The sequence below is a fragment of the Neopsephotus bourkii genome, unplaced genomic scaffold (genome assembly GCF_033783945.1).
Source record: "Neopsephotus bourkii isolate Nb327-2 ecotype Australia unplaced genomic scaffold, CSIRO-AGI_Nbou_v1 NB_1053, whole genome shotgun sequence".
Classification (NCBI taxonomy): domain Eukaryota; kingdom Metazoa; phylum Chordata; class Aves; order Psittaciformes; family Psittacidae; genus Neopsephotus; species Neopsephotus bourkii.
Window position 1 is genome coordinate 2,412,315 of NW_026901542.1, and position 15,860 is coordinate 2,428,174.

Genomic DNA, 15,860 nt, shown 5'->3' on the forward strand with positions numbered 1-15,860 from the left:
GATAACACAGGGATGTTTTAACTACTGCTGAGCAGTGCTCAGGTATCCTCAAGACCTTTTCTGCTCCTCGTCCCACCCCACCAGAGAGCAGGTTGGGGGTGCCCATGGAGCTGGGAAGGGAAACAGCCGGGGCAGCTGACCCCAACTTACCAAAGGGATGTTCCATATCATATAGTATTGTGCTCAGCACATAAAGCTGGGAGAAGATGGAAGGAAGGGATATTTGTAGTGATGGCATTTGTCTTTCCAAGTAACCACTACACATGATAGAACCCTGCTGTCCTGAAGATGGTTGAACACCATGGGAAGTGGTGAATGAATTCCTTGGTGTGCTTTGCTTGCATGTGCGGCTTTTGCTTTACCTATTAAACTGTCTTTAACCCAACACATGAGTTTTTTCACTTCTACTCTTCAAATTCTCTCCCCAGTCCTGCTGGGGGGTGGGGTGGGGTGTGTAAGTGGGCAGCTGTGTGGTGCTTAGTTGCCATCTGGGGTTAAATTATGCCAAATTTCATAATTCATTAACTTCCCAGTGACTTTTAATCTATAAAACCAATACCATGTATTTAAATGAACATTTAACCTAATCACAGGTCCACCGCATTTACCAGCTGGGGGCAGCACTGCAATTTAAAATTGACCCACTGCATGCTCTAGATAAATACAGCGGTCAATCTTCTGATTTATTGCAAAGAAAACCAAAAGACACTCAAAAAAGCCCCTCATTTTATATTGAAGACCTTGTAGTAACAGACTGACAAAAGACAAAATATGCGAGGAAACTATAAACAAAACTGCATAACACATTGTCAGTGATAGGAAAATAGTAAAGGCACTGAAAATTATCACTTTCCAGGAAATTCTTAGATATTCTAATTTTATGCAATAATAATAGCCAAATAATAAATGTGTACATAATTAGGTTACCATTTCCTAAACTGGGAGCTAAATAAGGTAGCATTTCACTGCAATGAATTTCTAATAATTGTTTAACTGGTGCTTAAACACTGAATTACAACTTTATAACTGTATGACTACAAGCATGTACCACAGGCTGCTATTGTCTAATTCCAAATTTTGCCTTAGTAAAATGACTCATGTCAGTATAGAAAGGGACTAGATGAAGTTAAAAGAATAAGATTAAGAGCATGGATTTTGGCATACTTATTTTGTGATCCTAATTCAGAACCCTTTTGGAAAACAACATTTCCTCAGACAATATTTCCAGTCATTAGTCTAGGGATGTCACAGAACTCCCATGGACACTGAAGTTTTAGTGATCAGCTGACTACAGCCTCTTCTTTGCATTGCTGCACACCTGTGTGATAATCCCAAAGGTTACACATACTGTCCAGCAGTATAATTCACTATCATTTTTATATGCTATAATTCCAATTGAACTTAATTTAAAACATTTAACTATGCTAAAAACCAAAATAATAAAGTAAGGTTTTCCTCATCCCAAAATGTGTCAGGTTTTTTCCCCTCCAGCTTCAGTAAAAAGGAACTAAGTCTGTGACAACGCAGAAAGTGACATTCTCAACCATATTTGTGTAAGTGGAAGTTTTATGCAAGTCACCATCATCAAATGTATTCGTGACAAAATTCATGTGCTCCTATAAACATAAAGGTCTTTCACAGTGGTGGGAAACATAAACACTGACAGCCCTTTACTCAGAATTATTAAAATCATACATTCTTTTCCCTTAGTGTTTTGACTGCATGTTCAGAAATCCAGTCTCTAACAGCTGATTGTGTCTTCTTTGAGGTTCTTGGGAGAGACACAAAAAGGGACATGCATTTCTATGGGAAGGGTAGCTATATCCAACCTTTACAGTTTTTGGTACTTTTGCTTGGCTCAAGCCCTCTGCCAGGAAAAGAAAATAACAAAAATAAATTTGTTTGACCAACAATTCCTTTGTTCTATAAAGATCCTACTTGGCAGCTCTCCAGGTATCATTTTCACTTGGCCTGAGGTCTCTTTCAACCAGTGAAGTGGCATGAAGGAGCATTTAGGAATCTGTTATTAACCCGGAGACTTCTGTCCATGTTCTACACTCTTAACCACTTAACTGCACTGCTAATCACATACAATAAATAGTCTCTCCATACCTCTCAGAGAGGACTACAGATAGAACTACCAGTAGCTCTATTAAAGAAACTGAATCGAAGAACTAGGAATCACCAGGATTACTCAGAATTTTCTCATTCACTGCATGCCAATGAAGAGGAAAGAATATAAACATTGCTGACAATATTCTCTGGAAAAAGAAAGCTCACATTTCACAGGCTATCTTTTTCACTGCAGGAAAAAAGGGACCTCATCAGCTGCTCACAGCACAGACTTCTTGCTATCTCTTTACACAACCAAAAGGAGACATTGGAATAACTCCTTCAGCTGCATCGTTTCAGATGAGAGAATGTGAAGTAGGAAGCATTCCTCCTTTCAAAATACTTTTACGCTCACGGTATATTCTATTCATGTCTTTCATTTTGACCTTAAAGCAGTATGGCTTTTTCACCTTTAATAGGTTAGTATGCCAGTGTTTGCCTCCGCACCCTTGAGAGGGCATGTGACCGAAAATCAGAGAAACTTTTGTTGACAGCAGCCCTAAAGAGCATACATCCTCAAATGTAAAACATCATTTCTAAGCCATACTGAAATGTGCATTAAGATTAAAACAAAACAAAACAAAACAAACAAACATACCATAACGAGCACTGTTGAAAGTACCTGCAAGAGTCTTACATGAAGAATTATCACCACCACAGATTCCACATTTGTCTCTCTTTGCCTTGGAATTCAAAACATGATCACAGCCTGCTTGCTACAAAATAAATGAATAAATGAAAAATTACAATAGCCCTGTGTCACTCAGCTCAATAATACAATAAAAACAAAAAACGTAAGCTTCCCACTCCCCCAAAACATTCTTATTCACTGTGTATATCTGGTCTTCCTTCATGAAAAGCATTCTATTATTTTGGGTGCTGTGATGTAAGGGTAAAACACAATAGTGCTGCTGTACTAAGAATGTAGTCAAAGTCCAAATACACGTAGCATGTCAAGAACTGTAAAAGAATATGTAACGGTATGTAAAGATTTGGTATTTAAAAAAAAACAGTATAGTGTATACAATTTAAGTTAAATTTAGATTAAAAAGTCTTGGAACCCCAAAAGCAGTATATATGTGCACATAGTCATCATTTCTTTTAAAGTCTGCCATTACTGCAAAAGAAGCAAAAGAATACACTGAGACTATACTGGTTAAACTAGCACAAGTACCATTTTTGTTTATGTATCTTTACTTAAACATCCCTTTTTAAAAAATTATGAAAAACTGGAAATTCTCTGCTATCTCTTCTTTCCTCTTGCTTCAATGCCATAAGAAAGCTACATTTTTAACTCATCATAAATTTACTCAGTTTCACTGCAACCTGCAAAACCTCAGCTTGACAAAAGTTGAGTTGTTAAGAAAGACTTGTTGTTAAGCAAAGAATGCTTAAAGGATCCCTTTCAAGGGTCAGTTCCTTCTGACTTTGCAATGAAATAATACAGACATAACGTATCTCCCTTGGATTTTATACTTTTTTGCTTTGATAGCAGAAATATGATGGCAACAAACATGCAGCGTGTTTCTTTCCTCCCTTTATGGCAATATCAGATCAGTTTCTCTTTGCTCACTTGCACAATATTAACTCTCTCACATATGAGGCTTAATGAGGAAAGACTGTGGATTTTCAGATTCAACTGTTTGTTCTTCACTTAATTGCCTCCACTTCCAGATCTTTAATTTGGTAGGGATTAAAATCAGTTTAAGTAAATTCAAAACATCTTGCTTTACATGTTTTCAGTAATGGTTATTTGGATGAATATTTAATATCTCATTTACCATCTGCTAAAATTGATTTTAAAAATTAATAAGTTTAGATTTAAATACCCTGCATAAGCCTTGAACACAAAGGTCATTGGTTTCTGCTCCACAGGGAGTACCATCAGCAACTCTGTCCTTCAGCTGATAGTAGGAAGTTGTTCCAGAAACTCGGCAAAAAAGTTTACAGCGATCTTTCATAGAAACTGGAAAGAAAATCCAACAGGTTTCTTGTCTATTTAAAAATTTTAATTAAAGTAACATTTATATTTCATTTAGTGAAAAAATTTACAATCACTTACTACCACTGTACTTCGGAAGCCAGCGAACAGCAGATGTAAGACCGTTGATATTAAAGTGTTTGCCATCAAATTCAGAGCACTGTTGCTCCCGGAAGTCTTTTTTGCCTTTTGGACATGAATCAGTATTACACGATCGAAACTTCATCCTGCGGCCAACACAGTATTTTCCTCCACTTCTTGGTCTAACAAAAATAGGTAAATGTAAAACACTTTCTAAAACTGCAGCTTTCCATGGAAAGCAGCTTGAGTCACTGATTTGAAGGGGAAAATCTCACACAGCATTCTGCCATCTGTTACTGACTTTGCCCACAGACACTCTCATCTTCTATTGCACTGTGTATACATTTATACCCAAGAGAAGGAAATAAAAAGTCCATGTAAAATACTACTGCTGAGGTAGGTGGTAATAAGATGTTTATTAATGTCTATTACATTTGTATTTCTCCTACAGTCATAATTGGTTTTGTCTGGGAAAAAAAGCATTATTAACACTTTTACGAATGTAGCTGAGAGTACAGCCCTATTTCTACAGAAGCAGCACCTCCTTCAGTAAGTTGAAAATATTTCACAGGGTGACAGAGAAAGAAGACAGAGTTTGGAGTAGTCCTTAATATCAGTTTCAGTTTGAGGATCAGAAGAACTAAAAAGGGAAAACTGCGGAAAACAGCCTCCCTATATACTGTAAAGTCTAAAACCCATTTCCTAATTCTTATAAATCCCACTACACATTAATTCAGTATTACTTAGGTTCCTGGGGAGGAAGAAAACCCAAACAAAAACCAACCAAAAAAAGGCATATTGATACTATCAGTTGCTACAGACTGACAGAGGCATATCTAATGGGAATCTAGCCTACCACCTCTTATTCATCAGAGGAAATAAAATAACCTGGGGTAGTTTGATTGAGGTTCATTTATCCCACTGATAATATCAAGATGACATAACTTCCTAGAAAACCCCTGAAACTACTCAGGCTGTAGCTATAGTTCTTTTTCTGGAGAAGTTCTCATTGATTTTTATTACAAAGAATGAAACCCACACTGAATTATTCAGTCAGTGGAAGCTTATCATAAAGGTGAAAAAGCCTTAAATCAAAGCAAACCAAGTGTTTCACTAAAAATTTTACTAAGCAATGTATCTATTTCTTCTTGAAGCTTTAACTCCAAAGAAAGCATCTCAATGTTTAATGGAACTCTCAGCATTTAGAGTAAGGCTAGAAAAAAAGACCCTGACAAAGTAAGACTGTAGAAATACCTATAAATATGAATGATACAGCTGAGAGATGAGTAATCTAAAAGTTCTCTGCATATTAGAGTCTGTTGACTTATCTCTCTTTTCAAACATGGCTGAAACAAGCATTTTTTATTGGTGCTTTGACCTAATTTGCACAACCCACAATACCTTCAATTTGTTTTGAACCAATCCATTAGATCAGAATATCTTCATTATGCAGTAATGTACAACAACAAAAAAAACATACTCTGGCCTATTACACAGTCTGATGCTGCTCTTGATTCCACCTCCACAAGTTCTTGAACACGAGCTGTAAGGTCCCCATGGACCCCACTCTCCATCTACAGGACGCATCTCCATTTCTCTGCTCACACAAATTCCATGGCGGCAATGCTGCACAGTTGACAAAGAGAATACAATTTATGAATCAAGCAACAGGTTACTGTATATTTTAGGCACAGAAAGAACAAAATTTAAGAGCTCACTGTTCTTAATCTCAGTTTGGAGATGTTCAAATTCCTTTAAGATATCTTAACGAATTTCCAAAATGCTGTCTAGAGTTGTTTGCTTTTTATGAAAGCTCCTGGATGCTGAATATATTTTAGGGCTTGTCACTTTATCAAATGCCTATATAAAAATCTCAAAATCCTTGAATTTCTGATGTTTTTGTAATTCCTAGAGCAAGATACTAAACTGCAATGTCTATTCTGTTACTTCAAATTTTAGTCTTGATGAAAAACTACCTAAAAATTCACCTAAAGGTGAAGTATTATTTCATCTGCTGGGATTTACACTATTCAAACAAACATTGTAATACTATTCTGTTGTAGTCACGTCAGTTCTCCACCACCCTGTATCTGCAAACTATTATTATTAATTGAAAGTGTAATTATTAGCTTTTTATTTGTTCCCAGAAGAATCAAGTGATCAGTCCTTTGCTTCTCAGTATTTGTTATCGAAGTCCCTGACTCTGCAAATATTTATCCACTTCAGCGATTACTCAAAAATGTACATGACTAAAAAGTCTAAATGAGAATCTTATGATTGGTGCATGTGTGACTTTTTTCAAAGAACCTGCAGGAATTACCAGCACTAATCCTATTGATGACTTATGGCATCTGGAATTCTAATTCGCCTGTATGCTTTAGAAAATCCCAAGTGGTGTATTTGATCACAGCATAGTGGAATAGCTTACATACTAAACCAGGATATTTACAAGATACGAAAATGTCAGCACTGTATCTCCTGCTGAATTCTGTGTGGATAATGTGTCCTCAACTTTGTCCTTGACTCCATACACACTCTGAAGCATCAAAGACTGCCCGCATCTGGAGACAAGACACTGGTCAGAATTGACTACACAGGGTCAGTGCTCACACACAATAGAGAGAATTCTTTATTTTAGATGACTGTTTGCAGACTCAGGATTAGACTGATCATTAGGTTTGTTGTCAGGACAGATTCTCCTAATTGTATTGACAGGGAGTGGCTTATTCCATCTTTCCCTGTAATACATAGATGGATCACTCACTAGAATCATCAGAACAGATTACTTCAACTCAACTGCTTGTTATTTCTGAAGCTTAGGCTTTCCCTCTGTGACACAAAACAGCTTTGAATTAGCTTAAAGTCTAGAAGGATTTTGGTAACCAAAGTCTCTGGCACATAAAGAGACTTTAAGAACTCTGACACACAGAAAATAAATTAACTCAAAGATTCCACCGTTTTTTAAAACTAATTTAATGTTACATGTAATTTTCTTAATGGTTATTATAATGTTATAAATTTATTGTAGGAACTATCAATTAACATAGATTTTGCTGAAAACACAGAAATTACTTGTGCAGTCTTTCTGAATATACCTGAATGGCACGAAACTCAAATGTTCAGTGATTTTTATCAATACATAAAATAATTCCTAGATGCAACATTTTACTAATTTGCATATGCTTTTATTATATTGATACTTACACTCATATGTTAACAATCATTTTGCTCTCAAAATAAGACTTTGTCACAGAATCAGATTTTCTTCTGAGTTCTGCCTAATCCAACTTGGTGATAAAATTGACTGCATGTATAATCCTTCACCATACCAACTTTCACGCATGGGCCATACCTTTTAAACCTTGAATGTCTTCCTCTAAGAATATGACCATTCATGGTGATTTTCGAGCTCAAAGTAAACACAGAATGAAAGCTACATCATCCTGTCATACACTATTTAAATGATCCAGCAAATTAGCCAGATCATCACTTGATTCTAAGACTAATGGCTTAACTTAACACCAGAGAAACCATTATTTCACTGCATATCTGCATATGATTTCTCATTGCAGTGCTTACTGTTAGTATTTATTATTTTTTTCAAGATGCCTTTAGAGTACCTTTGTACCCAAGCCTTCTATTACCTATCATCTACCTAGCAATAAGACATAGACTTTTACATAGTGCAGCCATAAGATAAGTATGAAGAAACATTAAGGATGTGCCCTTCCAAGAACTGTGATTAGCATCTTGGGAAGTATTTTTTTATTACTATAGGCTAAAGAGTCTAAGTTCCCCTTCACAAAATGAATACTGCAGCTAAATATGGGACAGTGACCTAGCGTTTAGGTTCTTCCATCCACAGAAACATTTACAGTAACTTGAAGGGAGATTTCAGGAAAAGACAAGAGTTGTAAAATGAAATTTTATACCCACAACAGCATTATTCTGATCCATAAAAATGCAAAGCACATGTTCACATCTGGGATTTTATAGCTTATTAAACAAACTTGTCTCAGCTATTATTGTGCTGCATTCCTACAGAAGCAACATGATGAAGTCACAGTAGAAAACTCCAGCACCAGACATATTCCAGATGTTCCTCTATGCTTGCTTGAATCATTGCTTCACTGAGAATATTGAGATTTACAGAACTTTTATAAAATTAAATATTATTGCTAACAATTTTTTTCCTACATTTGTTATGGCATATATAATGTATGCATTAAGTAAAACAGGTATTACTCCTAAATCCAAACAGTGATTGCAAGTGGCAACTCTGTTCTAGTCACAGTCAACAGTTGGTTTTCTATCAAAAACACAAAACTTCTGACCTAAATCCACATTTGGGTTAGAATGTGGATTATATTATATAGGTTGGGTTAGAATGTGGATTATATCTCTGAAGATATATATTACATATATATTATATCTTATATCTTCAGAGATGAGAAGGAGGGTTAATGATTCAAATTTGGGATCAATAAACCTACAGGTACCTAGATTTATACTGAGTAGTCACCTGCTTATAATAAGCAGTTTGACTCTTACCTATGGATTGAACTATAATGTGATAAACTCATTTCAGGTACTTCCAACTTTCCTTATAGCTAATTAAACTTACTAAATTCCCAGAAAAGTAATTTTGGAAGAAATTAATAATGTGTTAATTGCCAGGCTATGATTCTACAATTCTATGAATGAAGAAGAGTAACAGATGGATGCAAGGGAAAAGGACTCCAAGTTCACTCTTACTGCCTGTATTTTCCATACTACTCCCAGACGTTTTTTGAAGATGGGGCAAAGACTGCAACATAGATGCTCAGTGTATGAGAACACAATTTCATGCATTGGAGCCCCATGTAGCATTGCAGGAAAAGTGGCTTAAAAAACTAATAATCTATTTCCAGACATCAGCACGTTTCCACAGGTACTACTGATAGCTGCTGGTGCTTCTAAAAGGAAAGATGATTGAACACTGAAGACAAACATGAGGAGAAATTGAAAATGACAAAGCATTACAGAAGTGGACACAATGGTCTGTATTTTCCCTTCCAAATATCCTATTCTATTGCTCTGATTTCTTTTTGCCCTACAAAATACAATTTCTTCACCCCTGATATCCTGACAGGGTTCTGAGAATGACTATGAGCCAGTGAATAGCACAGGAAGAGAAAGCTGTAGTGGATTGAACATGGGAAAGGAAAACACGCATAGCTGGTCCCACAAAACAGGTTAAAACTAAACACAGTGCTGCAGCACAAGACCAGTTTGCTATGAAGCATCTGGCCTGTAGCTGATGCCTGAGCATGAACTGTCTTAAAGTAGATTCTAATCATGTAGAGCTGGGAAAGAAGCATCAATCTGAAGTTACACAGATTCAGCACATAACCATATGAGTAGGGAGTAAAGATGATAACATCCACTCAGATGAATGCCAACGACATAAATCTGAAAGCTGTTTTTTTCTGGCTGTATTTATGCCTATTGGTGTTCCCATTCATTCACTTGAATGAATGTACTGCTACAGACCTCAATCTGCCTTGTCTGCTGCAAGTGGATGTAAGGAAACATTTAGCTGCATATTTGACCTATGGTCTCCATCTTTTTCCTTTAATACACACTAGTCAAGAAAGCACATTGCTCAAAGAATCTAGACAAAAAGTGGGGCATTGAGCATATAAAGACAGCAAAATAGACTGGCTAGTAAAATGACTAATGACTATACAAGATAAGAAATGGAGCTTACAGAAATGTCTAAGTCGCAACTATGGTAACTCGGGTCCCTGTAGCACAGATTCTCACACAAGTCTACAGTTAATACTCAGATATTACCTACAAAACCCAAAATACTGTAATAAATTTTTCAACATTTTAATATTTTTTTGGTGAAAAAAAATCTGTGCATTTTATTTCTCCCTTGATACAGAAAACTTTAAATCTTTCTCAAATCACATCTCATCAGGAAAGTATTTCACAGAAAAATCCCTGTTTATAGCAAAATTCTTGGTTTGAGCCCTTAAATATACTCCACTCTGCTTTTGCAGTTGAAAAGACCCACTGCTGCTTCCCAGATGGTGAGCATATCCCTCTATCACCCAACTCTGCTAAAATCCATCCAAATTTTTCATACTTACTTACATATATATACCTATAATTAATTATGCTTTTAGGTTAACCATCTTCATGGATTATATTTATAAGGTAGTCAAGCAATGCAATGATTTTAAAAGAAACCAATACATGGGTAATAACCTACCAACTGAAGTACAGCACTTACTTCAGAATCAGACTCATACTTTTACTGATCAAAGCAATTTTTTGTCGGTCTGCATCTCCACTCCCAGTCATCCCTGTATCCCTCTCTTGATGTGGCTATAAAGGGACTAGGATGAAATCTTAATTCACTCAGTAGCTATTCTAGATAGTTTTAGAGACACTAGCTCGATATACAATATATCTATAGTGAATAGAAGTAAGAAACACTTCTCTAAAGGCACATACTTTCCAATGAAACTGTGATTTGTATCATGTGGATTTCTTCTTGCTGCTAAGCAGCTTTTTCTGCCATTTGTATGTCCAGTGTTTAAGTAGCAAAATAACACTGTGAAGAACAGTTCCAGGACATGGAAAGGTTTGGGTCAGAATCACACAGATACTTCTTACCTGTTCCTTCCAATGTCCAAGGAATTAATTGAATATGAGCCTATTTGTGTAGTGCTCAGGAATCCAGGCAGGATCCCAGTGCAATTCTTTTAAGTGTATCAAAAAATAATTATTAAAAAAGACATTAAAATATTGGGTATTTTCATTGTTATTTTCATTGCCAAAAAAAAGACTTGTTCCGAGAATGCCACTCCTAGAAGAGAGATGGTTTCACTAACTACTCTTCTTTGGAGGTTTTGGGTTTGTTTGGCTCAGTTGTGCATCACCAACTACAACAGATGAGTTAACCATTACTGGAATATCACATAAACTACAATGCTAAAAACTGCATCACTTCATTTTACAGAAGCCATGATTCTGAGCCAGGTGTAAGCTGGAGATAGATATGTGTAAGGAGAATTTGTCTATCAGTTGGCTTGTAACCAATTTGCTTACACATAATAGTGTAGATCTTTCTTTTTCATAATACCACAACTTACTACTCCTTTTAATTCTACCCACTAATAGTTTTTTGTTGCTGTTTGTTTTGTCTGGGGCTTTGGGGGAGGAAGATGGGGGTATTCTAAAATAGGAACAGAGATGCCAACATGCCAAAACCTGAATTACTCTCCAAACTCACTACTTTGGAATTTCAGAAAGAGAGGAAAAAACACCACCAAAACTTCCTAAGATTCCTACGCTCAAGGTAAGGAGAAATCTGTCTACTATCCCAGCATAGAAGTGCAAGTAAATTCCTCACTGCAGAAACCCTTGACTAGAACAGTCTCCCCCCAAGTAAAAAAAATAGGTAGCAAAAGAAAAGAAATCAACTGAAAGCATAATCCAAGCAGATGATACCAAGAGCCTGCTGGTCCACAGAAATTTCCAAGTACAAAGAAATTTATGACTAGGATGCAATAGGGAAATCTAAGAGGAAGTGAAGCAAAAAGATCTGCTCCAAGTTGTTCACATTTTCTAAACTTCCATTAAATTAATTCCTACCTGGAGCGTGATGGTAACTAGAATTACAATAGTTAAGATCAGGAAGCCAGGCTAATTAAAGCAGTCCAGCTGCTGTCCTAATGGAAAATAACTCTCTTGTACATCTTGTAATACATAGGGGCCTCTGGTATCTTGGTCCTCAACACAGTATATAAATACTGTTATTCTCATGATTCATTGTGTCTTAAATTTGTACATATAGTTTATACCATCATAACTAAAATTACAACCATGTATACAAAATTCGTTGTGGCATCCAGTGAGCTGGCTACTTTTGACTAATCATACAGTTCTTAATTCCAAAGATACTCCCATGGTAGCTTTGATTACTGAGATAAGGCAGAAAAAAAGCACTAATAATTTACTATTTTTCATGCCATTGTTCCTCATTAAACAATAAAAATAATATTTTAATAAAAATGTATATTGTAGTTATATACTTGTATTTAGGAAAACAATTCAGGAATGCGTACCTTTATATTTAATAATATCTCTCACAAAGAATATCAGAAACACTTTCAAGCAGTGACTAATGTAGCCCTATGCTGTGTAGAAATTCACCCCTGCAAAACTAGTAAATGTTTACATATAACATGCCTCCATATATGTAGATATATTCACTATCATTTTGTCTCTGAAGTACCAACTAGGCCAAAGAATTTAAAAGCTGCATGCTCTACTTCAGGGAAGGTCTGCATGTTAGAAGAGCTGGCGGACACTTCTAATTCCTACAGATATTTGTGAAACCAAATAGGCATACAAAAACCACCGGAAGCAATGAGACACAAAGTGAGTTATCAAGGGAGTGACAAACTGTTCTCAGAAGCAGCAGGACTGCTCCTTATAGGCTACTGTCAGTCCTAAGCACTCAGAATTTGTAAAAAGAGGAGATGAAGAGAAATTTTCAGGTTCTTCAGCAGAAGCCAGTCAAGCAAATAGAATTAATTTTTGCAGGTAACTCCAAGATGAACAAAGTACAGTTCGATCAGCTCAAAGAAATTTGACTAGACAGCAAATTGAAGTAAAAGTGAAATGTTCGAATTCCCAAGAATGTATTTTCTTTATTGTCTATAAGACTGAAATGTTAGGCTGCATTTTCCTTTTAACATTTTAATAAAATGCTACCCCTACCTACTGCTAAGATTATATATATAAAGAAGTCACTGAGCTCTACAGGCACCATAACATATACAATTTCAAAATACATGCATTGATATTATTATCTGATATTATTATTATCTATTATTAGTAGATTTTATCTTCTTGTATTTTTAGAGAAGGAAATCTACAAGGCCTATTAGAGCATCCATAGAGCAAGATCTGCTAACTAGACACAACCTGAAGAATAACTGAAGATCACAGTGAAAATAAACTCACATGTCAAATCTAAACTTAAAAAGTTGATACTAACATTACAAATGAATTAAATGGATCTTTTTCTGTACACATTACAGCAAAACTGCTGCAAATGCCAAATACAAATTTACTTAGCTTGCTGGTAAATATTAATTACAATGACTAGTCTCCATGTCTCATTCCCACTAACATCAACAGAAACTTGCTAACTGAGCTTGAAAGGAGCTGTCTCTTAGACAGGAACAGATGACAATTTGTCAGATTAATTGCTGTTCTTTCTTACATCTTGCAGAGGTAATGACTGTAATTAGCTCTTCACTTGCCAGAGAAAACTGGTTTCACTGCAGTAATTGCATAAAATAGGTTTTTGTATTCTTATATAAAAGGAGTCCTCTGATGTTGGCAAATTAGAGTCAATTGAACTAAAGATTACACATGAAGTTTATATAAAGACAAACTTCCTTTCTGATCAGTGACTGACTGAAAAATGGGTTAAACATTAAAACACCAGCTGCATGCACAGGATTAATCAAACAAATCTTCCACTGAAACCTTCAAATAACTTTTCCTAATCTTGCCAGAGAGAAAGAAACCATTTGAGACAGTTTACCCACTAAATTATAATCCATTAAGACAGTATTTTCAAATTTCTCACTTCTACTGTCTTACTAAATAAGGGGGAAAAAAATCTGTAAAGATTAAAAGCTATTGGGGGAAACGTAGTAATGACTGAGTGAAATGTAGCAGCCTTTTATATACAGAAATTAGACTAGATATTTTTTAATCATCTTTGAACCTATAAAACTCTCAAAAGGAGTTAACCTTGCTTCCACAGGCTGTGACACTGACAAAATTCACTACTATTAAAAATAGCTCAATAATAAATCAGCCATACTTAAGATAATCACTGTCATATCTGAGTATGTAAAAAAAACCAACAAATTCTGAAGTATTTATTCTCATAATCCCCTGAGAGGTAAGAAAATAATTCTGTTTGCTTTTGGTGAACTTAGACATGGAGAAGTCAAAACTAGATCAGCAAAAAACTTGAGCACCTAATTTCTGTTCACTTCCCAAACTACATACAAATCCAAAACAATAGCCCTCAAATCTTCACTAGCTCTGGCTTCAAGTAGCCTCCACCACTACTTCTATTTCTATTAAGGTTCTCTAAGTGTCTTGACTATGTCTGCTAATTAGATATTAATGACCCTATGGACAGTCCAAGAAAAGCTGTATCATTTAAGGATATAGAACAAGATCTGCATTCAAAAACTACCTAGCAGATAAGGAAGTAGTGAACTGCACTCTCATCACCCAGTCTTTGCCAAATAAAACAATAAGCAAACGTGACAAAGTATTCAGTCCATACCTCATAAAGCCAGGCAGTCCTAAGCATTAGAGAAGAGCTTTTTAGCACTGAACAGATCCAAGTACCCTGAATAATTCTGTAATAGTCAAGACAGTATATGAATGCAAGTTATGTGTGGTTACAACTCTTACTGAAGTAGGCGAAGAGGTACTGATATATGCTTTCATATTTTGTCTGAAACAGATACAATGCACAAACAACTACTGAAACCAAGATTCTAATCCAAAAACTCCCTCTTTCCAGAAAAGTGTATTCCTGTATCTAAGTTCTCATACATAATTTATTGTGGTTCAGTGAAACAGCATCAACACAACAAACTGGGGGTAACACTCTGTTGAGATTTTTGTTTTCAGGAATTTCAACTGTGGACCACTACTGATAAATAAAAACCACAATGTGGTATGAATGATCTGAACTTTTCAATCAGAAGAAAAGATGGCAACTTTGCCCTGAGGTCTTCCGCCTATTTTTAGTCAACGTGGTATCTGTAAACTTTTATAATTATTCTGAACAGACAACATATGCTATTTATATCACATTACAGGACCCTAAAAAACTGCAGATAAAGTCAGGTAGATACTGTTCACACCATCAGTACACTACAGGCGCAGTACTGCCACACAGTGAGCACTGATCTTTTTTATCTACATCAACAATTTTACCATATGCAAGCATCAAGAAGCAAATCAAAGCTTACCATTCCGACACCACAAACAGTTCCATCAGCCAAAGGCATGTGCTGAGTACGACAACCCTTGTGAACACCTTCTGTGCTTGTGCACCATAAGCGTTTGCATTGTTTCTAAAAAGAAAACAAGATTACTTTTTTTGTACCTGTAACATCTTTTTAGACATTAGTTGAATATTTGTATTGTTTTCTTATACTGTGTGGGGTTCGTGTTTGCCATTAGTAGTACAGTTTTTCACAGATAAAACCTCACCAAACCAAAATGGATTTTTCTTAAGGCCAGGTAGGAATGTGGAAAATTTGAAACTGATCCCATTAGAAATAATAGATAACTTCATTTTCTAATCCAGTAGAAAATTCAATTAAAAAAAGGATGCAATAGATTACAGTTGATACTATGCAATACTTAGGAAAAACTCTAACTCGAATTCCTCTTAAAAATATGGTGACTAGAAAATTAAGAAAACCTCCTTTTCAAACTGTTAAAAGACTCTTAATGGACAGGTAGCCTTTATGGATTACAAAATTTACAAAGCAGTCTTCAGTTACACCTTCTTCAGGTCTTTCAATCCCCTTTTACTTTTCTATATTCCCGTGAGGCTGGACTCCTCCTAAATATTTTA

General features: G+C 35.7%; 1 protein-coding gene across 3 annotated transcripts in view; it reads right to left on the reverse strand.

The window, feature by feature from the left end:
- ADAMTS20 (ADAM metallopeptidase with thrombospondin type 1 motif 20) overlaps positions 1-15,860 on the reverse strand; it is an 88,372-nt gene that overhangs the window by 44,145 nt on the left and 28,367 nt on the right. For 2 of the 3 annotated variants that reach the window (XR_009726639.1, XM_061361185.1), the window contains exons 11-15: positions 15,247-15,351; positions 5,655-5,800; positions 4,175-4,356; positions 3,942-4,078; positions 2,711-2,828 (exon numbers count right to left, since the gene is read on the reverse strand). Coding sequence is in view for 2 of the 3 variants with exons in the window: in XM_061361185.1 (XP_061217169.1) it covers positions 2,711-2,828; positions 3,942-4,078; positions 4,175-4,356; positions 5,655-5,800; positions 15,247-15,351 (688 nt within the window). In the remaining variant the exon portion in view is untranslated. The remainder of the gene's footprint in view (positions 1-2,710; positions 2,829-3,941; positions 4,079-4,174; positions 4,357-5,654; positions 5,801-15,246; positions 15,352-15,860) is intronic. The other variant, XM_061361186.1, reaches the window with a different exon arrangement.